The sequence below is a fragment of the Dromaius novaehollandiae genome, chromosome 3 (genome assembly GCF_036370855.1).
Source record: "Dromaius novaehollandiae isolate bDroNov1 chromosome 3, bDroNov1.hap1, whole genome shotgun sequence".
NCBI lineage: Eukaryota > Metazoa > Chordata > Aves > Casuariiformes > Dromaiidae > Dromaius > Dromaius novaehollandiae.
Window position 1 is genome coordinate 74,450,628 of NC_088100.1, and position 22,130 is coordinate 74,472,757.

Below are 22,130 nucleotides of genomic sequence, written 5' to 3' on the forward strand. Positions count from 1 at the left end.
GCTATACGTAAGGACTACACCATGATATTGTGACTAAGTTGGGGCATTCAACTAAGCTGCCCTAAGAAGCTTAACGAAGGCAGCTGATCATGCCCTGAAGCAACTGTCCAGTCTTGAAGAGTTTTGCAAAATTCCTTCACAATCAAGCCAATTGCAGGCATTAGATTCCAGGAGAACTCTGTTAAATTTAAGCAGCGGGAGCTGTCCATCACTCTTGTGGGAAAAGGTACCTGATAGCATGCAGGAGTTGAAGAAAAGCTATGCAGTATGTAATTTATAGAAAACTATGAGAAGCCCATATACTTTGAAAACTGTGTTGTAGGCAAGCCTTGCTTTACTCCTAAATTCACCAATGAATCCAACAGAGAACCTTGTATTATATTTAGCTGCAAACATGTATGTGTTTGAGAATATATATATATATATATATATATATGTTGATACACAAATAAGAAAAGATCATAAAGCTTCCTCACTACAACAACTCAAAAGTATTGGAAGGAATTTTGCTCAGGCATTTTTCTCCTCTTTCTCTTCTTCTTGCCAAGAAATCCTTTGCGGAAGAGATTTAAGCTCGAAAAGTAACTACTCTAGAAAACTAGAAGCACGTGAAAGAGCATTTAACATCTGAGGCAGTTATGTAATCTTAGCTGAAATGGTTGCCCCCATCATTTATCTTTTTGAATGCAAATCACTAAATTACTTCCTAATGATCTAAAGAGTAGAATATTTAACTAAATCTGATAAAAGCAGACATAGAAGAAATAGAAAAATAACAATACTTTTAAGCTTTTTTGGAAACTAATATATTGAAAAAGTATCTAGAACAGCTATGAATGAGACTCACTCAGTGCAAAGTAGAAAAATACAAAAAACCAGTTAATTTATGCACAATCTTTGATCTTTTGCAGCTCACCGCCCTCAGTGCAACATTCAGTTTCAACTTACAGATGAAAAAAACATCCTTCAACAAAACAAAACTGAAAATTGTTAAACAAAAATAAAAATATTTTCTTTCATGTACAGTGGAGAGGAATAGAAGGAAATGTTCCCTTAAGCACTCAGCAAATCTGTTTTTCTCCTCCAAATCTCTTCTCTCTTTCAGTATGACAATACCAACTTCCAGCTTTGACTAAGAAAAATAAATCAAGAAACACTGCTCTGCATTCAAAAGACAAAGAAAAATGGAAATGCTTTCAAGCCAGCCAAACATTTCACTGACACTCATATGAACAGTGAATACCTATTGTCACTTGCTATTCGATATCAGGCTTCAATTGAGCTACAGAGTCTAGGTAAAATAAGTTTGCTGCTGTTAAAGAGGCCAAAATTCCTTTGAAAAGCCAGGTAATTCTGTATACAAGTAACCTCTGCTCAAGAAGTGTTCTGAGCTATAATGGTACAGAGGTGAGAAGCAAACACTGCAAGGGTTAAGAGTTACTTCAATATAGAACAAAGCTAGCTTCAGCAGCAGGGTGGCTGCTTGCCCACCTCACAAATAGACTGACAGACTATGAATCATCCAAAACGCGAACTTGCACCTGGACTGGATCTCTGTCCCTCTTCAAGTGGTAGCTGTGGACAAGTAGCGCAGAGATGACTAAGGGAGGAAGAATGGTGCTGGACTTGATACAAAACTGCAGTACAGCAACACATAGGCTAAATCAAGGATGGTGAGGTACTGCAAAGTCAAGATTAATTAGGAGATGCTTATGAACTTAAATGAAGAGTTAATAGCAGAGGTTATTTAGTGCTGCTTAGCAATGCTATTGCAAATGACAGGAAAAAAGAAAAGCCAACACAGAGCCTGAGGACTCAGTGGATAAACTAAGAACAAATAAAACATTAGAGTACTCTGCACTGGTGTAGCATATCTTGCTACAACAATCAGAATGAAACAGTGCTGCTGGATTTTTAAAATAAAACCACATCCTTTATGATCAGAGGACAATGTCTGATGAATTCATGCTTTATTTAAACATACTCATAAATGTTACACTACACGGTTTCAATGCCTGCTACAATAATAGCCAAATGAAATCAAAATTCTCGTGTTCCAAGTACAGAACACAGCTAGGTGGATGAACTGTGGGTTTTGCAGCATCAAGGGAAAGGTTCCAGTAGTGGAATAAATGCTTTCATAATCAAGTACTGACCAGTGTTAAATGCAAAATAAATCGGAATATAACTACACACAGTTACATTATTCAACGTTTTTTTCTGAGAGAGAACCTGAGGCATGGAGAAGTCATAGGCTATCATCCAAGGCTACAAAATGAGCACCAAGTACTTGTAGACTCAAAACTCACTAAAAGCCTGTTCTACGTGACCCTTGCTGCATAACACCTACAACATCTGACCATTCCCACCATCAACCCCCTTCAGGCATTATGAAGTTCAGGCATTCTTATTCAAAACAACCCAGCAACCAACTTCTAGGCAGAAACCATAGGAAAACAGCCCTAGATTTTACCTTCTGTTCTTTGTCCCTGAATAAACAAAAGCAGAGGGACAGATCATGTCTCTAAGGGGATAAAGGGGGAGTTTCCAAACCCATTTTCTAGAAGGTGGCATATATTTCTTCTGAAGAAAAAACAAATAGAGATATGAAGTGACAGAGATGTTCTTCCCCAGAAACCTTGGAAATCAAGAGATTTTTCTGTATTACAGCAATTTTTAAAGCATTTTAAGGGAGATACTTAAAAATTTATTTTAGCACCACAGTGTGCCTCCTGCTGGTGTCTTTCCCAAGGAAGGGCTTGAAGGGTTCTGCGGCTTAAAAGGAATAGATAAAACATACCTGTTCTTCACTTAATTCACTTTTGCGGGGAGCAAACATCTCTGAATTGTAGAGAATCTCAAAGAAAAGCTAATTCCGTTTGCACACCCATTACAGATGTTTCTGCTTGTTACAAGCTTATTCTCCCAGCCACAAAAGAAACAGAGCTCTTCTCTGCTCTTTCGGTAAAGCTCCTCTGCTTTCAGGAGAGGGAGCTGCAGTCCCTATTTACTCTGTCTTACAGTCTGATATATCCATTGATAGATGATATTAGCTTCCATTTACTTCAACCTCAAATTCAATATGAAACTTCTATTCAGTAGCTCAGGCAAGCAGAAAAAAATCCAAACAGACTTTAAATGCCCTTCACAATAAGTCTTATTTCTATTTTGCATGTGCAATATCTAACGGGGCTGTAGAAAGAAAAATGAAAATGGATTCGTTATTTTTTCTCTGTATGATTAACATACTGGTATCAAAGCATGCCAGTTCTGTTTTACCTTCTTCTTTGGCACTACAATCAATCAGGCGGACAAAAATGGCATTGGTGTGACAGCTACCAATCCTTTGGGCTTGCTAAGCTAAAAATAACATGGTCACCTCAGAATCATGACCTGAAGTAGGCAAATGCGTATGTGAGGATGCATGCATATCTCTGATAAATGTGCTCCCTAAAGAATGTCTTGGAAATCTCACTCATACAGATCAGTTACTACAGAGAAGCTTCTAAATTTCATTAAACTTCTCCCTAAATGTCTGTGGGTAGACAGACTCATCACAAATCTCTTAGGGGAAAAAAAGACCCAGTACGTTTAGATTCAGTGACAACTTATTAACCTAAGCAACAATCAGGAGGTTGAATGGAAAAGAGAAAAGGAGAAACTTGTTCTTGATAAAAGTGAGAAACAAAGCGATGACATGAGATGCCAGTCATGGCAAAGAAACTGCTACAAGAAGGATGGTTGTGTCCTTCAATACCAGTAATTATTGTTAGAGGAGTTTTACAGTTGTTAATGTTTTGACATTTGGATTTAAGAGAATCTTCCATGCAAATCATCCAATCCCACTCATGAGAAAAGGAATTCCTTATATCCACTGAAAAGATAACTGGGGCAGCCAATAAAAGTAAAGAAAATAAACAAATATGCTTAGAGCCCCAGTTGGCTTCTGATAAAGTCCTACACTTAAAGCAGTGAGAAAGGTAAAAACTTTCAGTGACTGTAAATGGCCTAGATGACAGAAAAGGAAACTTCCTAAAAAGTGGTCATTTTTCCAGATGGAAGAATGTTAAGGGGGCAATAATGGAATTCAGTGCTGTTTCATAAGTGTATTAATGTCAACCTAAAGAAGCTCCAAAAAACGTATGCTGAAAACTTGAATTATTTACAATTTCTGAATCCCCTGTGAATCCTCCAGAATAGTAACTTAAGCATCATGGTAGATGGCTTGCAAAAAATCTACTTAGTGACAGTAAAAAAAACACCTGCCACCCCCAGCCCCAAATAAAATAATGATGCATTTAGAAAGGCATATTGAAAATCACAGAAATATTATAAAAACAAGTAATGTAGACCCTCTACGATACCGGACTTAGTTCCAGCCACTCATTTAAAGGAGAACAGAGAGAAATAGGAACAGGTTTGGGAAGGTCATTTAGAACAATCAGAAGCACACCATGACTCCCACAGACAAGGGGGATTTTGGAGATGAAGCAAAAGAGCAACAGTATAGTAAATCGGGTTTAAACAATCAGAAGTACTAAAGAACATTGACTCTGTTCTACCTTACTCTAATTGAAACCAAGACCTCCAGCATGCCCAGAAAAATCAGAAGGTGAAACTTATTAAAAAAAAAAAAAAAAAAAAAAAAAAAAGAATTGCTTTTTTTTCCTTTTAGCACAATACACACATTATACCCTAAAGGCCTTACTAAGGACATTATGAGGATTCTAAAAAGATTTCGTAATTATATGATTAATAAGATTATCCACAGTTACATTAGAATAAAAGAAAGTTTTAAAGGGCGAACATTTTCATGCTTTAAGAACTAAGCTGAAACTGACTGTGGGTTTGGCAGAACTTCTGCATTTCTATTGTCAGCTGCTTCTTTAAGCCTTTCTCTGAAACACCTAGTAGTGGCCACAGTTACGAACATATTTACTTCATGAACAATTGATACAAACAGTTGTACCAGTTCTTATTTTCCCTTTTAAATCTTTAAGCTACTCAAATACTGATGAAAGATGCCAGAATGACAGTAACATCAACAAAAATATTCTGCTAGAGGGGTAGGGAAGCCACTGGAACAGATGCATTTTAATACTGTGCTGTCAAGACTACCTAGAAAAATGAGAAAGCCAGCCACTGAAAAAAAATCTTGATCACTTTGATAAGTCTACTATCAACAGCAGGAGCTTATGCCATTGTGATATCCATTTCGTGAGGTCCAGTTCTTAGCTTAGTTAAATTCTCTAAGAAATATGGCCATTAACCTGGCTCATGGAAGCCAGGAATCATTTGCCTCACTGGACTCTGACCCAACTGTACTGATTATTTCGGAGAAAACACTCGTACATTCTTCATCATTCAAGCTTCCACATAGGATACAGTATAAACAAACATTTCTGACAATACCTTGTATAAGTTACTGTAGGATTTTTATAATCTAGATGTGCATATTCTGCCTTCAACACTTCCTCCTCCAACAAAGAAACCCAATGATCTCTAGCTACTGAAAATTGCTAAAAGTCTCTTGACTGCAGCATTTCATTATTTGTAGACCATTTTGCTGTTGTTTACTGGTCTAAATGTGTTACTCAAGAGGAACCCTTTTTTTTTTTTTTTAATGGAATTAATTTCTCCTGGCTTACAAGACAGGTACCTTTGGCATGCCAAGAAAGGCTGCAGTGTCCAAGAACCTTGGCAACAGCTAGGACGTTTTAAGGAAAGGCTAAAGAGCTGAAGTAAAATACAGGGTGTGACTGGTACCACTATTTAGAAAAAGGCATATATTTTCTTCCTCCTCCTCTTGAATTTGGAAAAAAACTGTTGCACTTGCTTGTTTTGTGTTACTCACTTTATAATTTATCATGATCTCTCCAGTGATGTAATTATTTTGCCTTCATTTTGACTTTTACAATGGTAAATACACTTATAATAGATGGCAAGAACAAAGTGTCTTCATCCTGACCGAGTGCAACAGGTCAGGCTAACTTGGAAAAAACATCTGCAATAAAATTCCAACACCTCTGATTCACCATCGCACAGAAATAATGTTGGAGAAAGACACCACTACGCGCTTACCTGCTCGAGTAGCTGCCGTAGCCGATGAAGCTGAGACTCCAATTGTTTATTGTGATCTTCCAATATTTGCATCCTTGCTTCCAGGCGACCTTTATGCTGCCTTAGGAGTTTAGCTTCAGCAATGAGCTCGGCATCTTCAGAAGCATGCTGAGGTGACACAACAGAGTCTGGGGGTGATGCAAGGGGACTGATCCCTCTCCGAAGATGTTGCTCCTTTAGTTGCTCATATTCTATCTGCAGACTCCTGGCATATTAAGAGAAGAAGAGAGTGATGACAATCAAGCAAAATAAAAACCTTCCTTAGTTCAAATAATGTTATCACCTCCAAATACAGGACACATGCAGCTCATACAAAGGTCCAGTCCCAACTCCCAGTTTATGATAAAAAGCATACAAAATCAAGTAGAGGTGAAACTTGATTATTTTGTCACAGCCCCACACACTTTCACCTAAGAAAGAGTCAGGCTATGAACAGTGCTCTGACTGATTCTTAGCTGAAACTGCAACTCCTGGGTCCATCTCTTCTCATCCTCCCTAACACATGCAAAATTAAAACAACAACAGTGAGGTGACAATTAACCAGGTAAGATGATTACGGGACCTTTGCTCTTCCTCAAGGTCAGCGATGATGCGCTCCAACTCTCCCCGCTCTTCCTTTTCCACTGACTTGAGTATCTGAGCAGGACTCTGTGGCTGACTCATAGGTGACTCTCCTCCCAGAGTCTGACAGTACTGCTGGATAAGGGCATGTTCATCTTCTCTAAAGTAATAAAAAAACAACACAGATAAAAGACAGGCAGTAATGCATTTATTATGTGAGCTAACAACTTTGCCAAGCTGAGGGAGCTTGTTGTTTTTTTTGTTTGTTTACAACAAAGTACTCAGAGCAGGAAACAAGCCTGCAAGAATCTAGGATATAAATGTCAGATGTATATGGCTCAGCAAATAGTATTAAAAATTTTCTGACTTATTTCTAAAAAATATACTGCAAAAAGCAAACATACAACACACAGCAAAAAGAAAATTGAACTGTATTAGTATAAAAGACCAGTTCATTTTAATTTATGCATAAAGACCAAAGGCTGTTGATGCTTCCAAAAGAAACAGTGAAAGCAAGAATCTGAGAGAATATAAACCAAAAATGATTACTTTCAAGTGCCTTAAAAATAAATAAAACCAAATGAATTACCTGGTAAAGTAACCACTACTTGGTGGTATCTTTATCTTGACCATAAATATCCCTAAACTTACAGTATTCTTTAGGAGACAATTTTGGTGTGCTCAATCTACTTAATACAAATTAGCGATTAAAAAAAAAAAAAAAATCACAAAACGCTCCAAAATGTGATAGGTCAAAGAGTCATCAAATATCTAGATAAATCAGTACGGGCTGCACAAAGGGGACGGACAATGCTGAAAAGATCATGACATGGATTTTGAGTTAGTCTTACATTTCCACAATTTATTTTTTTTGGTTGTGATACACACGTGACACATTGAAACTCTTCAAAGGTAGCAGTTATCTTCCTCCTTACAGATTTAGGTATAAAACTAAAAGCCTAAGATTGACATTCTCTTGACTCGCATGGAAATTCCATTCTAGTTAGGAGATAGAGAAGACCTAAAACTTTCAATTATATAATATCCAAATGATTTTGCTTTTTTATACATGTCTTCCTTCCCCACTTGCTGGCTTTTTTTCCATCGCAATGTCAGAGGGCTAGGAAGTGAAAGATAGCATGTCCTAAGAGTAGTTGCTTGTTTACTCAAAAAAGGATGAATGAGAAGCAAAAAGACTATGCACTATTTTTAAAAGAGAAACTGCTGAATCATAGCAATAAGACTGTTGTAGAACACACTCTTCTCTTCACCAAATGCCTTTCTCTGCTTGACTGCAAAACAGAGGCCATGCACCTTACTATACAGTGAGACATTTTCCATACAAACTTTATCCTAAAAATCTTTTACAGTTAAAATATCAGCAGCAAAAAGAAAAACACATTAATGGTATACACACATGTATTCAGATTCATTTGGGAAAGAGAGAGAACAAACATCCAATTGTAAGACACTGTAGAGGAGACACTTCATGTACCAAACGAGCGACAGATATACGAAGGTAAAAGAGCAGAAAACTACAAGAAAGAAAGGAAGAGACAAGAGAGTAGGCCTGGAGAGGCACATCAGATAGGCTGAAATGCATCTGACAGAGTGGGGTAGAGAGATAAGGAAGCAGACCGTTTACATCTTGGAGGAGAGCTTCCATGATAAATAAAGACAAAAGGTCTTTGCTACTCATTTCTGCTCATGGGGCTTTATCACAGGAAGAGAATCTAAAGACTAAAAGGTTCTTGTATGCAAACATGTACTGCCTTGAGGATGACTGTGATACAGCTGAGTTACTTTTTAGATGATTAGGGCACCAGGAAATAGTAGGGGAAGAAGAGAGATCTTACTTGTTTGAGAAGGTACACTCATCCGTTTACATCAGATGATTCCAATTTTCTTTAGAATATAGTTCAATGTTTAGAAGTTTACAAGAAATAAGAACTTTTCCATCATTGTCTGGAATGGTTATCTCATAAGATTTTACAGTCACAAAAGCCTTTAAGGCAGCACTTATCTTGCAAAATCATGCAAAAACTTTTGCAAGATGTTGGTAGAACTATTCTCTGCTTTTTCAGACAAGAGAGACCCTATCTCGCTGAGGCTTTTGAAATAACTTACTGAAAATCTCTCTTGTAACAGAGTTAAAATGTATTAACTCCAAATTTCTCATTTAAGAAACTTAGAATGATTTTTTTCTTAAAAAACCCAAATATACAGCTTTTTAGAGTTTAAAACTTAGAAAGACAGTAATCAATATGAAACAGATTTTTCTGCTTTTTTAAAAAAACAAATTTATCCTGCACTAATCTTTTTCTGCTATGGTTGCAATGAAGTGACTATTCATTCTGCTGTTCAACTGCTTGTGCTGTGACATAATGAAAAGTATCCTCAAGCAGTGCCTTTGAAAGGGCATAGTAAAAATAGGAAGTTGGTAATATACAAAATATTTATTTTTCAAATAGAAATGTAATAGAGCTTTTCAAAGGGCTTTTTCTATTTCCTTTCAGTTTATTAAAAATTTTACATTGTAAAATATCTAAATACACAGTCCCATTTGAATGATCTGTAAAAACAGTTACTTAGAAATGTATACACTGGATATACACTTCCCATTTGAAGTCATCACCACTATTATAGACCAAGCCAAAATAACCACAAATTTATTAAATACAGACTCCTTGCCTATTTCTCTTAGAAATCCACTTCTATCATGCAGCTAAGTGATTTCGTTCTTCCTATTATTGATTAAAACAAATTTCTTACTGAAACTAATTTCTGTTTTAGAATAACATTGACTTATTTCTACCTGAAGATAACCATTCACTATCTATCCAAAGCAGTTAGGTGGGCTTCCATTTTTTGACTTGTCTTTGAAGTTTGAAAATTTAGACTATTATGATCAAACAAATATGTATCAAATAACAATAGAAGTTAAAGAGACCCCAACTATTTATAGCCTGTGACAGTTCTCTCCATTTTGAAAGTTCATGGCATTCTGTTCCATACATGTTCATTTATGATAGAAAGGTTAGAAACAGAAAGGAAAAGTTTCTTCCACAGAGTGCTTTCCTTCAACACATCTTTTGCAATAAACTATTAGTTTGCAGAAAATTTATGTGAAAATCTGAAGAAGAAACTTCATTAATAAGTCCCTCTGCCTTTAATTGAAAGTTGAAAAATTTAAAGTAAAATAATGCACATTCTCTTATTTCTTATCTATCTTGGCTGTACTCAGTACTGTGCTCATGAGAAGAAATACTGATCTTCTCATGCAAATCAATAAACGTAATGAATTTTTCACTCAATATGAGCATACAATTCAAGCAACACTGGAGTGGTATGTGCATTTAAGCCCCCTCAAAAACATAGGGCATAGCAGACACACAGAACTGGCTAGGACAGAAACAGAAGAATGTTTTTTGCTCACCTACAAAAACAAGTCCCTTAACTGCTTTCTTTCCTCAGCCTCTCAGGGAAACTCATAATCACTTGCTTTGTTATTTTCTGGTCTAGCTAAAACTAAAACAAAGGCTAGTATAGTTAAGGGAGTTTGGATCAGGTCCTGACATAAAAATGAAAACTGGGTACTTCTCTATCCTTTAAGCATCTTAATAAAACAAACCACTTATGCCTAAGTGTTGTAAGCAGACATTAGGGCTTCAAACTGTATCGTAGACAGTAGGGCCTCTAAAGTCCTGCAAAACTTGCAGAATTCCCTCATTGCAACTGAAAGAGTCTTCTATGCAGTGAAGTGCTGCAGCTTAATGTCACATTACAGTTGAGTACAGAAACACTGTGAAGGCAGACTACAGAAAGTTTTATCATCTACGTTTCAATTATATATTAATTATATATTATATATTAATTTACATGATACAGTGCAACTATATATACAGGCTTCATTTGTGCAAGGGTGTTATGTTGGGAAAAGTTCACAAGATCAAGGAGTTTAGTCTGGCTATTTTAATTAGGCACCATAAAGCTGCTGTCTATATTTTAAGATGATGAATTAGTTTATAAACAGCTATGTAGGTCACCTGAAATGCATTTTTTTTAATATGGCTCTGTAAAGCTGGATTTATTATTTTTATTTGGCTTTACTGAAGCTGAAATTCTGTCAAGATTTTATATTAGTTGTAACCTCATTTTTTCCATGAAACTTATACACCACTTAAAGAAAGCCTTTACACAATAACTGCTTACATACTCTTTACTGTTCTGTGGCCAGCTGGTAGGACCCAAACGGGTAAATACAAATTCCTCAAGAATTCTTGATATTTTATATTTCAAACTCCTCCCAGTTATTCAACCCTGAGCAAATTTAATTTCCCTCCTCTCTCACTGATTCAGTGTCTCACAGTCTGCAAAGCACAGATTGCAAAAGCTGACCAGTTGTTTTTTAGGCATCACACCCTGTAATTCACAGCACACTCTGACACGTGAGAGAGGAAACACCTGATAAAGGGAGAAACCTGTTAAAGAAAAAGTCAATTTTTAGCATGTGTTCCAGCACCGGTCTGTCCTGCCAGATTACTGGTTCAAAATCAGAACCTTGAATCTGCACCAACACACCTCATGACTGTAATTAAGAGAGATCTAATAGTAGCACAGAAGTCCCAGTGCAGGGCTTCATGAGGACCTCCAACACAAGGGAATGACACACACTCTTTGACATGCAAATATTTTCATTTTGAGAATCCAGTATTTTCTCCTCTCCAGAACTGGTGGGAGATAACAATCAGCAACCAAAATAAAAGCACAAGATCAAAATCAATTCCTTGTCCTTTCTCATGGTTATTCTCCTGAAGATCCTGCGCTTTGAGAAAAAGCCATAACTACACTGATAAAGTCCTTCAACAGCAGGAATTGCAGTTACTTTTCAGCTTTTGTACTATCATCATGCTAGAAAAATGACATCAAAGGAAGGTCAGACTTGAAAGAAGGATATCTCAAAGGAAAACAAACCAACCAATGGAAAATGGCATTTGAAATATCCTATTCTCTTTGTGCATATATATTTTCAACAGGCCTATTCAAAAACATGCATTAAGCACGGAGGGGGAAGGAGCAAGAGGCAAAAGAAGTTTACACACAACTTTCCTAGCATCAAGCCTGAGTTGTAAAAAGACAAATTCAGATTTCTTGATAGTCACTCATCATCCTGGCGTATCATTTCACATGATTAAGAAAACACATTGCTAAATTAGATTCTAGACATTAAGCTAAATGAGTTTGTGATAACTACATTTCTCCCACCATTTTTGTTTTTTTTTCTATGGCTCTAATACTAAGCACCGTGTATTCTAGTCCAAAGAAAGTGTATCTTGACCTGATGATGCTATGAGAAATACTACAATAAGGTTCAAAAAAGTATTCAAAAATGCTCCCATCCTCTTTAACTTATCTGTTCTTCTCCTGACTTTATCATCACCTGTAATTAATTTCTCATTGTGACAAGATGTCTTTTTACCACTTAAATTACATCAAAATATTCAGTTGCTCTATACTGGGACTCCAGTTGAACTTCTGACACAGTACACGGCAGTGCCAGCTGAGTGTACTGCTGGCCTTCACTGCTCATTCCTACCCCTGCACCTTAGCGCACGGCCTCCCTAACAAGCAGAATTTCTGATATGTTCCAACTCTGCCTTCAGCTGAGTATGAAGTGGCATGACCAGTGCTGCAGACATGAAGACCACCCGTAATAAAGGGGTTAATCAGAAAACGGCTATTAAACATTCACGTGTACACAGAAATCATAAATACTATCCACAACACAATTAACTTTAGTATGGGCTAGACAGGGTAGTTTGTATATTACAGGAATAAGAGAGTTAAGTTCTCGTCCTATTTTCTCAAAAACGCTTTTGGCTTTTCATTCTACTACACCATGATTTGTCAAATTGTGAGGCATGGCTTTCTGTTAGGAAAGCTGTTTATCATTCTCTGTTACAAGGTCTTCAGTTTTTCCTTATGCTCATTTTCACTTGTGAAAAGTCTGCTTTTAAGATACTGATGCATTTGCATGAACTAAAGCCAAAGAAAATTCATCATGACAGTCTAGCCTAAGCATTTAGAACTACATAATGTATAGCGACGATAAGACAAAGGAAAAATATTTTCCTTCAAAGTCTTTATATTAGAAAATACAATCATGGGAACATTAGAATATTTGCTTGGAAGTCTGGACACACTATAGTAAACTATGCTTTTTTGTTATCCACAAATTTTTTTTTTCAGTTGAGGAAAAATGTAGTTTAATGGAATTCACATCCTTTCGGGGAGTTTAGAAGAACTGAATTAGAAGAAGTCATAATGAAGTTCAAGAAAAGAGGTTAAGTAAAAAAACAGGAGAAATTTCTTTGAAGAATGTTTTCTTAATCAAATTGCATATTCTAGAACATTTGTGCAAAAACTTGCAATGTTTAACCGAAGGCAGAAGTTTTCTTGTCATTCAAAGGTAGAAGGCTTCTTATGTAAGCCCTCTGGAGCATGAAGTGTGTTAAGAAGTTCATTAATAACAAGATTAAGCTGACAAGGCAAAAGTAGTAATTCTCCAATATCAAGTGTGACTTTGCCTCTATTACAGTTTGCAGTAAACTGAAGAACTCTTGAGGACAGATAAAAGTAGGATCTCAGAATGGAATTCTGATTATAAGCAGCAGAGAATTTGATTTCCAAATCAGTAATCATCTCCTGAAGTTTCAAAAGAATGCCATAAAAAAATGAGACTTTGAGCGGGTATGTATACAGCAGATACACCTGAGCTGAAAAAATATGGATCCTAATTTCAAATTGCCTCTTCTCATTCAGTCTACATAGAATGATTATGATACATATTTTTATGTCAAACTGTATTTAAACATTAAAAACAATGGTGAACTGTAATCCTACATTCCCAATTTTCCAGATGTAAGAGATTTATGATCCAACCTGGGATCTAGATTTCACAGATCAGTACTTCCCTGCAGTGGTGCAAGTCCAAACTTTAAACCACAGTTCTTCAGAATTTTGTGGGTACTTTAGCATGAACCTTAGTGAAAGTACAGTATTATCTGAATGGTTAAAAAAAAAAAAAAGTTTTCTTGCCCCCCTTGGCCTCTGAATCTGTGCATGTTTTGTTTATTTAACAGTCCCCATTTGACAACAAGACCCAAAAGTGTCTCCAATATAACAGTACACAAATCCACCAAGTTTGTTCTTTTTCTTAAAAGAGAGGTTATTTTTATAGGCAAGAATAAAAATTGTATTAAAATCAACAGATGTATTATCAATAAAAAGTAAGTTTATACGACTCTTTTACTGTTGGAAGGGATGGCTGCTCACTCTTTGTACACAAGTGGAATCATTAATTGCAGAACAAACAACTTGATCAAATGTATGAGCATCTAGCTGCTTTCAAATTTTCAGCCTTCCCTGCCAAATGGCAGCATGTTTGCATTTTTTTGAAGTGAAATCAAAAGAGAATAGTTTGGCTGCATTTCTGTCAGTGGTGAGCCTACTATTAAGGTTATACATGAAAAGCAATTTTAGCAGTTATGTAAAAAGAATCAAGCAGGAAAGAAGAAACAAATTTAAAGGCAATCATGAGTGTTTCTTTGAAAGATAATATTTATATCTCAAACTGCTAGTAAAATTCTTTGGAAAAATCATTTCACGATTAGATTTTAAAACAGTAAACAAAGGTATTCCTAAGAACAATAGCCTATTCTAACTAACCAGAGCTGAACAATAACAAATTCTATTTCCTCTGTAATAGGATGACATCCTTTAACAACTTAAAAGAGGCATTGTCCTACCACACTGATTTAATTAACTGAACTGATAATATAATGAGTTTAAAACACTCATGTATTTTTACATGGAAAATAACCATATTCAATTCATTAGTAACTCAAAGGGTTTTATGTTTTACCAGGTTCGTCTATACATTTTAAAGAAGACTTTTACAATAAAACTGTCACATAATTCCAAAATACAAAATGGCCTTGATAAAATTAATCTAGGGCTATGTTTATATCCCCAAGTACAAACAAATGGAACAGCAGTCAATAATTTGAAATCTAAGCAAGAAAAAGCAACAACATAGTTCTAGATCAACATAACACTTCTAATACAGATGACTTTTTTTTGTTGTTTTTGACGAGAAAATTGTCCTGGAGGTTAACACAAGCTATTGGCACACTGCATTGTCTACTTCTACACTTTATAGTATCGTAAGAGCAGAAAAGCAATACAAATTAGAGCCTGTAAAGCTGTGGCTTTTTTCCAGTCACATGAAACGTACTCATTTCTTGAAGCAGAACAGCTGACAAACGTGGAGTTCCCTTAGGTCGCCAAGTAACTAACAAATAAACATCACCAACGTATTTAATTAGTGCTTGGAAGAATGAAATTTAGTCAGGCATTCTTGGAGCCATACTTACTAGCTACTTTCACTGGGACTAAATTCTGTGTTACAGTTTACAAAAATTATATCATGCAGCTGTAGCCAAACATATCCATCTTTCCTAGCAGCCATAATGAGTATGAGTTACTTACACACTTCCTGTTGTGGAGCTACTGTCCGTGAGAAAGGAGCCGTTGGTCCTTTCCATCTGGGCCAGCCTGAAAGACAGGGAAAAAACACAACTTTGAGATACTATGCTGCACAATTTAAATATGGCACTGTGAAGATTAATGCTACCTAGAAATCACTCAGATATGACAATCTTGCCTCATATGACTAGAAATAACCTCCTAGACTTTGTAACAAGAACCTATAATCCAGAGAACTTTTATGAGAAATCTGTGCTATGATTAACTCATTCTACTTGCCAGGCAGCATAGAACAAGTGTATTTTCCATATCTAGCATAATTATCATTAGCATCACCACAACTCTCATTGTAAAATTAAAGAGATGTTTTCACAGATGGTTTTTTTGTTTGAATTTTGTAAAGCTGGACTAACAAAAGAGGAAAAATACTTTTTAAATATAGCACATGCAACGTCTGAAATTATGCTTGGCAAATAACATCCCACTGTGGACAGACATGTCCTGGAAAATCATCCAAAAACCAGTGTAATTATAGTCATTTCCTAGAGTTCCCATTTTTTGAGGAATTCATCTAAGAGGACTGGATTATTACACTGTATTTATATGACCATACATTTCTTTAAAATCACAGCAGGAATTTTTTTTTATGCTTATTCAGTTTTTTAGAAAAGATAAACCTCACCTATACATAAGATGAATACATAAAAGTATAGGAACACTCAATGCTGTCCATATATTAGATTACTCCAAATAGAGATCATGTATTTCCTTTACTTATTACCTTACTAATAAGGTATCTTAATTTCAAACATATTTGTGCAAGTGCACTATATATTATTAAAGACACCTTCAAATTTTTTTTGAAAGCAGTGTGTAAATCCCTAAAGAAATGAGAACTCTTTGGTGTATTCTTTTTTTCACAGAGCAGGCTTTCCCATCTGTACATTTGTTAGTACTCCTCCAACTTAAAAGAGGAAAAAAGAGACAACACAGGATGCCATTGTCCTGACTGCCTTGTGCCACCATGGCTACTGGGTGCAATGCAGTGTGCTGATGCTTCCCCTGTTTTCGGAGGAGAAGTTTCCAAACGACAAGACGACATTCAGATCACCTCTGTTCCAGATGATCTCAAGCAGATCTAGTTAACACTGAATAATATAAGGTAGTTATTATAACGCTAGTCACGTTTATAGCATTTCTTAGTTCAGCACCTTTAAGTCCTTGACAAAAAAAAACAATTTTCAGAATTAACCTTCATCGCCCCTTTGTTGTAAAGTGAAGCAGTACAATAACCAGTATTTTTCAGAAAGGAGACTGAGGCACAGAAATTTTGATAATTTGCCCCAAATCTTTTTGTGAGCAAGTAATAGATCCGCTGTCTTGCAAACATGTGCTCTATCATCATCAGCATCTTTTCAGGCTCCATCACATAGTGAAGATTTGCTTGGAATAACATGTGGAGCCAGGAGGTAGCTCTGATCGTAGAGCAGAGGGGAACAGGGCAGGGACTGTGGAGTTATAGAGAGCCTTCAAGGTGAGAGATGAACTGAAAGCCTAGGAAGGGAATTAGAAGCAATTCAGAGGTGACACAGAACAACAGGATGAGAAGATGGTAATTGATTGCATTTAGGAGTTGTACACAAGAAGGACTTTTGTTGAAAATCACAAAAAGATTTCTAGCTTTGCTAACAGAAGAACAGAGTGTCGAATGTTTGTCATTCAGTGACAATGAAGGCATTAAGCCCTAATACACTATTTCTGCTATGAGGTGTTTTTTGACACTTGCTAATCTCCTCGAATAGGAAGACAAAGTCATTTAAACATAAGGTTCTCCATCAGCTATATTTGCAATACATGCAACTATTTACATTATGAACAATATTCCAAAACACTTTGAAACACTGAAATTCTTCACTAAGAGGCTAAGAAATTTGTTTTCCATCAGTATATTTCTTGAAAAAAGCTTAGCTGAAAAGATCAGGACCATAAAAAATATTCACTAATTTGTATGTGAAAAATGCATAACAGATCCAACCAGAAAGCACACAAGAAAAAACAAGATGAAAGATACTGGATGAGTTGTCATCTTTTAAACTGTATTACCAGAGGGAAAAAAAAATCTTGATTAATTTTAGACAGCTTACTTAGACAGTAATTAGTATTTTCAAAGCGGGTGCTTTTTGCTTTCTAACCAACTTCTGCACAGGTAGGTACAGATTTGGATTTGTATTCTGAAAGAAACCTGAGCAATGCATGGTCCGCCTTCAGCAAATCTCATTGTGAGAAGAATTGGTAAGAGCTGAAGGTGAAGGGAAGGAAAGCAAGTATTACACCCAGGATCTCTTATTAATCCTTAAAGAGAGTCCAGAGCTTGAACTTTACCTTGACACAATAAACCATGGCACTGGAGTGTCACAGGCTGGAAAAAAAAGAATGGAGGAGACAAAAAATTCTGATAGCTTTCTAGTGAAGTCTGATTTCCTTGCTTTTGTCTAGTTTATTGTCCAGCTCATGGGTTCTAATCAATTACAACATAGCCTAAGTCTTATACTCAGAAATTGTATCAATGACATCAGATATATACGAATGACATGTTCCAAACAACGGAAAAGCAGTACGGGTTTGCCTTTAACAATGTACTATCCAACTAACTAATCCAACAAAGGATGAAAACATTCACCATTGAATAAAACAAGGAAGTTGAGGCTGACAATAGGCAGCCCTTCGGCATTAGTTTATGCCCATTTTTTCCTTACTGCAGACTGTGTGTGTTGGGTAAGCTGAGTAATTAACAAATGGTTTTGGGACTTGCTTTATGGTGCCTGTAAATAAGAATTCAGTAGCAAACAGTTAACATTAATTAACACCTGTTCTGAAGTTTTATTTACAATCTTAATTTTTTAAAGTTGTGGAGATGAGATGCAACAGTAAAACCATCCAAAGAAAAACAAGTCAGTTCCCATGAAAACATGGATCAGTTTCTCTGTTAAAAGTGGTTACTCATAAAGTAGTTACTTATTCTTCAGAGGGCACCTCTGGTTACTGATTAACTGTCACCTGTTCTGAATGGACAGAAAAGAGTTCAACAAAACACTGAGGCACTGAAATGGTCTTAGCACTACAGGTATTTTATGCTAAAAGGAAGGTTTGGGGTGATCCCATAAAAGCTAGAACATAAAACATTCGTAGTTGTTATATCCTGTGCTAAAAGTCTATGACAACAGATAGTCTCAACCTATTAGAAAAGAAAATAAAAACCTGGACCTAAAATCCTACTGGGAAAAATTATATATCCAACAAGTTGAGTGCATTTCCAAAGGTTAAAAATGAGGAAGCCAAGGGAAAATGGTACTTTTTAGAAATAACACATGATAATTCTACAACAGTTTCCATTCTGTAGGACAGATGACAGATTTAATGCATGTATTTCATACAATATGCAGTATTCAGAAGCTGCTAATTTACAAACATTTGACTTGCTTCTGTGTATAAACATTTTTTTTTTAATAAATAATATCCAGCCAGTGGAGTATATTAAAATCAGCAGGAATCTCTCACAACACATGGTGTAGCATGAGAAGCAGTCTGTGCATTTCTTACCTTGTAGCATACTGCTCTATCCTGGAGTGTGTGTCATCATGAAATAGCTGTGGAGACTGGGAAGGACTAGTTAAAATAAAACAAAACAAATTAATAGTGTCTAAAGCAATCCAAAAATATCAAAGTTATTTAAAAAGTAAGTTATACTGATGACAAATTAAAATCACAATATTGCCGGGAGGGGTTGTTCCTTTGGGCTTTTTGGTGAACCATACGCTATAGCTCTTAGGCATCAGATTAGCAGCTATTCAGCTTAAAGAAAACAACCAGCACACTGAGCTTTCCAGACAGAGGGGTTCTGCATACTCACTCATATTGTTCTGGCCACATACTGATGAGAGTGATAGGACTGCAAGGAAGAAGAAAAAAAAAAAAGAAACAAACAAACAAACAAACCATGAAACAAAAACTTTAGTGCCATTTAAGCAAGAGAAAGCTGAAAAACAAACATATTATTTTAAGCAGCAACCCACCCAGATCATTTGGAATAGCAACTGACATGGAAAAAGAGGCAACAACAGATACTACAGCCTACAACGGAGAGATAGGAGACTGACCTACCTGCTTTATTTTGTTAAATAAAAATCAAATTGTTAAAAAAAAAAATACCAAAGAGTATTATTGATTGAACTCCTATTTCTAAATCATGATCAGTTTGCTTAAATTCCACTTAAGTGATTTTTTTTTGTTTCTTTGTTTTTAAGGAAAGTATGATTTTTTTTTTCTTTTGTCACTTGTAGAGGAGAGAACCAACACCAACAGTTTTCTCAGCATGATGCTGGCTGTTTATCTGTATATTTCCCACATGACTGGACCAAGAGAGTTTTATCCTGACCTGCGTTTACGATTCTGACATTCCACTTCTGGCACCATTGACAACTTCTCATCACATCAAAGCAGCTTTAATTTCCTTTGTTCTTGACATGCTTTTTTGTTTTTAAATACAGATCAGTTTAAGACTGCTCTAGTGAGTAACATTTTAAATTTTCAATGTGTGCTCCAATTCAAATCCTTACTTAGAACTCAGGCCAAAATTCCTTCGTCCTGCTTCTTAAGCCAGGAAGAGCAGGGTTTGTTTACTGTAAATAAAATGTACAATCTTCTGGTCATGAAAGCAGAGCACAGGTCTACTGTATATGAAGCTTCACATTTGATGTTGCTGCTAACTTTAACTGGTACTGTGTTTAGACTATACAGTAGCAGCGCAGACTCCAGGATGTCAAGGAGAGTCAATCAACTGAACTACTTGTAGTGTCCTGTCAACATATCTTAATTTTATTCTTTTAAGAGTGTCCTTTGCTGACAACTGGCAAGAAAGTAAATAAATAAATAAAGCAAAGTATTTCTGCCAGCACCATAAGTAATACTGTGGAGACACTCACAGGGCTTTCTTATCAGGCCACCTAGATTTCTGAAGTTTGTAGGAACGTAATTATCTTGAAGATCTCCAACTCCAATGCATCTGAAATTGTCAGTGGATTCCAAAGTCATTCAAGAGAGGGACTTTGAGACAACCAAATAAGCAATGCAGTCCTAAAAGCCTGGTCTCCCCAAGGTTATAAAAATGTTCTTTGTAAAACAGCTGTTAACCCTACCTTCAACATTATTACCTGCTAATATCCATGGCTTATCAAAATCAAAGCACAAAGTATGCTACTTTTTGGAAAACATGCAAGATCTTCAAATGTTCGTGGAAAATAATCCAACACAAGGCTCTACAACTGCTTTTGATTATTTCTTGGGTTTTACTTTGTTGTTTTTAATGAAATAGACCACTGACCCCCACAGGAATTATATTATAATCGAGCTTACGTCTCCAGGTTGTCACCCTCCAGAACTGTTTGCACAGGTAAGTAGCCAAGTCGAGGATGCTTTGCAAAATACTTCTTTGATCGGAACTTATTCTTCAGCACCTTGGTGAAGTCCCGTACATCTTCTCCAGATGTTGTCTGTTAAAAGGAATTAAATCAAACGTTGCTAACTAGCACTGAGATAATAGTGCTGCTATCGTCCTGGAAGAGGACACAAAGAAAAACTTCAAAATGTTAGCGATTTTACAACTGCCTTTCTACAGTACTGAAATATGATAAAGCAATAACGGCAATGCATCTACAAATTCTATTTTATTGGTAAAAATGGCAAGGCTTCAAATTCCTAGCAATAACACACTAGCTTCCTCTAATTTATAAAGTAATTGGTAAAAACTGAAACAGGCTCAAGTGTTAAGGTAAAAATTTATAACCAGTCTTACAAAAGGCAAAAATCTAATTTTTCAGGAAAAAATGCAGTTCACTTTTCCATATACTAAGGGATACTCTTAGCCATTGAAAGCAATCTTGACTATATACTCATACGCATGAAGCATCTGACTCACCCCATGGACAGAAGGGAGTGTGAAAACCTTGTAGTAGCTTTGTTGAAAAAATGAAGCTAACGATAATGGCTTTGTTGCAAAAAAAATACAGCTAACAGCCCTCTCTATTCATAGAGTGCCACAAAATACTCAATGCATCCCATTATATAACTAAACTGAGAACCGGTACCACGAGACAGAAGCCGCATGTGCTACACCAGTCTCTCCTGCAATGGCCGAATTTTTCCATGAGCACTTTCTGCAACGTACCAGACCTCTTCCTACAGGTTCCTGCTATTATCTGAATCATTGCAGAGCCAAAAGGCTCACAGATGAAATTACAGCCATTGTACATGCCCTGTTCAAAGGCGCAGTCAGAAGCAACCCTGACAAGAACAAACTGTGCCTAAAGTAACGAATTCACTGACTGATCCAGTAGCATCCTTATTACCACAGTAGGAGACGGGTAGGGGAATTAGCCACAAGATTCTGCCAGTCTAAGTCTGCAAGTTTTAACCAGCATACCACTGCACTCCTGACACCCACACACACCCTGAAGAAGCTTATTAGCGGTCCATATTGATGCAGTCTTTTCCACAACCGGCAATGCTCAGTGCCGTCCCTCAGCCCCACAGCCTGTCTTTAGAATGAAGTTAAAATTGATGTAGCTGCTTTTAAGAATCAATTTAATTGGAATTAATCACATCAGTAATGACAGCATTGCTTTGATAATAATACTCAATTAACTTCTGCTACAAAAGCAAGAACACGAGTGAGAAAATGCAGCCTTAATACAGTAGGTGAAAGGCTGTAACAGAGAGACCTGCAGGAAAAAACAGTAGCATACAGTATGCCTTTAAAGTGTACATGTTTACAGAGTGCACTGTGCACTTAAAAGAAACAGAATGGTCCCCAGCACACAGTGGTTACTATTCAGCATTTTTTCTTG

The 22,130-nt window shown here is 36.3% G+C and overlaps 1 protein-coding gene across 9 annotated transcripts in view; it reads right to left on the reverse strand.

Moving 5' to 3' along the window:
• The window catches only part of UTRN (utrophin), a 391,474-nt gene that overhangs the window by 9,276 nt on the left and 360,068 nt on the right, over window positions 1-22,130 (reverse strand). For 8 of the 9 annotated variants that reach the window (XM_026109804.2, XM_064509199.1, XM_026109805.2 and 5 more), the window contains 6 exons: window positions 20,641-20,777; window positions 19,139-19,177; window positions 18,829-18,894; window positions 15,232-15,297; window positions 6,683-6,841; window positions 6,082-6,325 (listed from right to left, as the gene is read on the reverse strand). In XM_026109804.2, the coding sequence (XP_025965589.1) occupies window positions 6,082-6,325; window positions 6,683-6,841; window positions 15,232-15,297; window positions 18,829-18,894; window positions 19,139-19,177; window positions 20,641-20,777 (711 nt within the window). The remainder of the gene's footprint in view (window positions 1-6,081; window positions 6,326-6,682; window positions 6,842-15,231; window positions 15,298-18,828; window positions 18,895-19,138; window positions 19,178-20,640; window positions 20,778-22,130) is intronic. The other variant, XM_064509200.1, reaches the window with a different exon arrangement.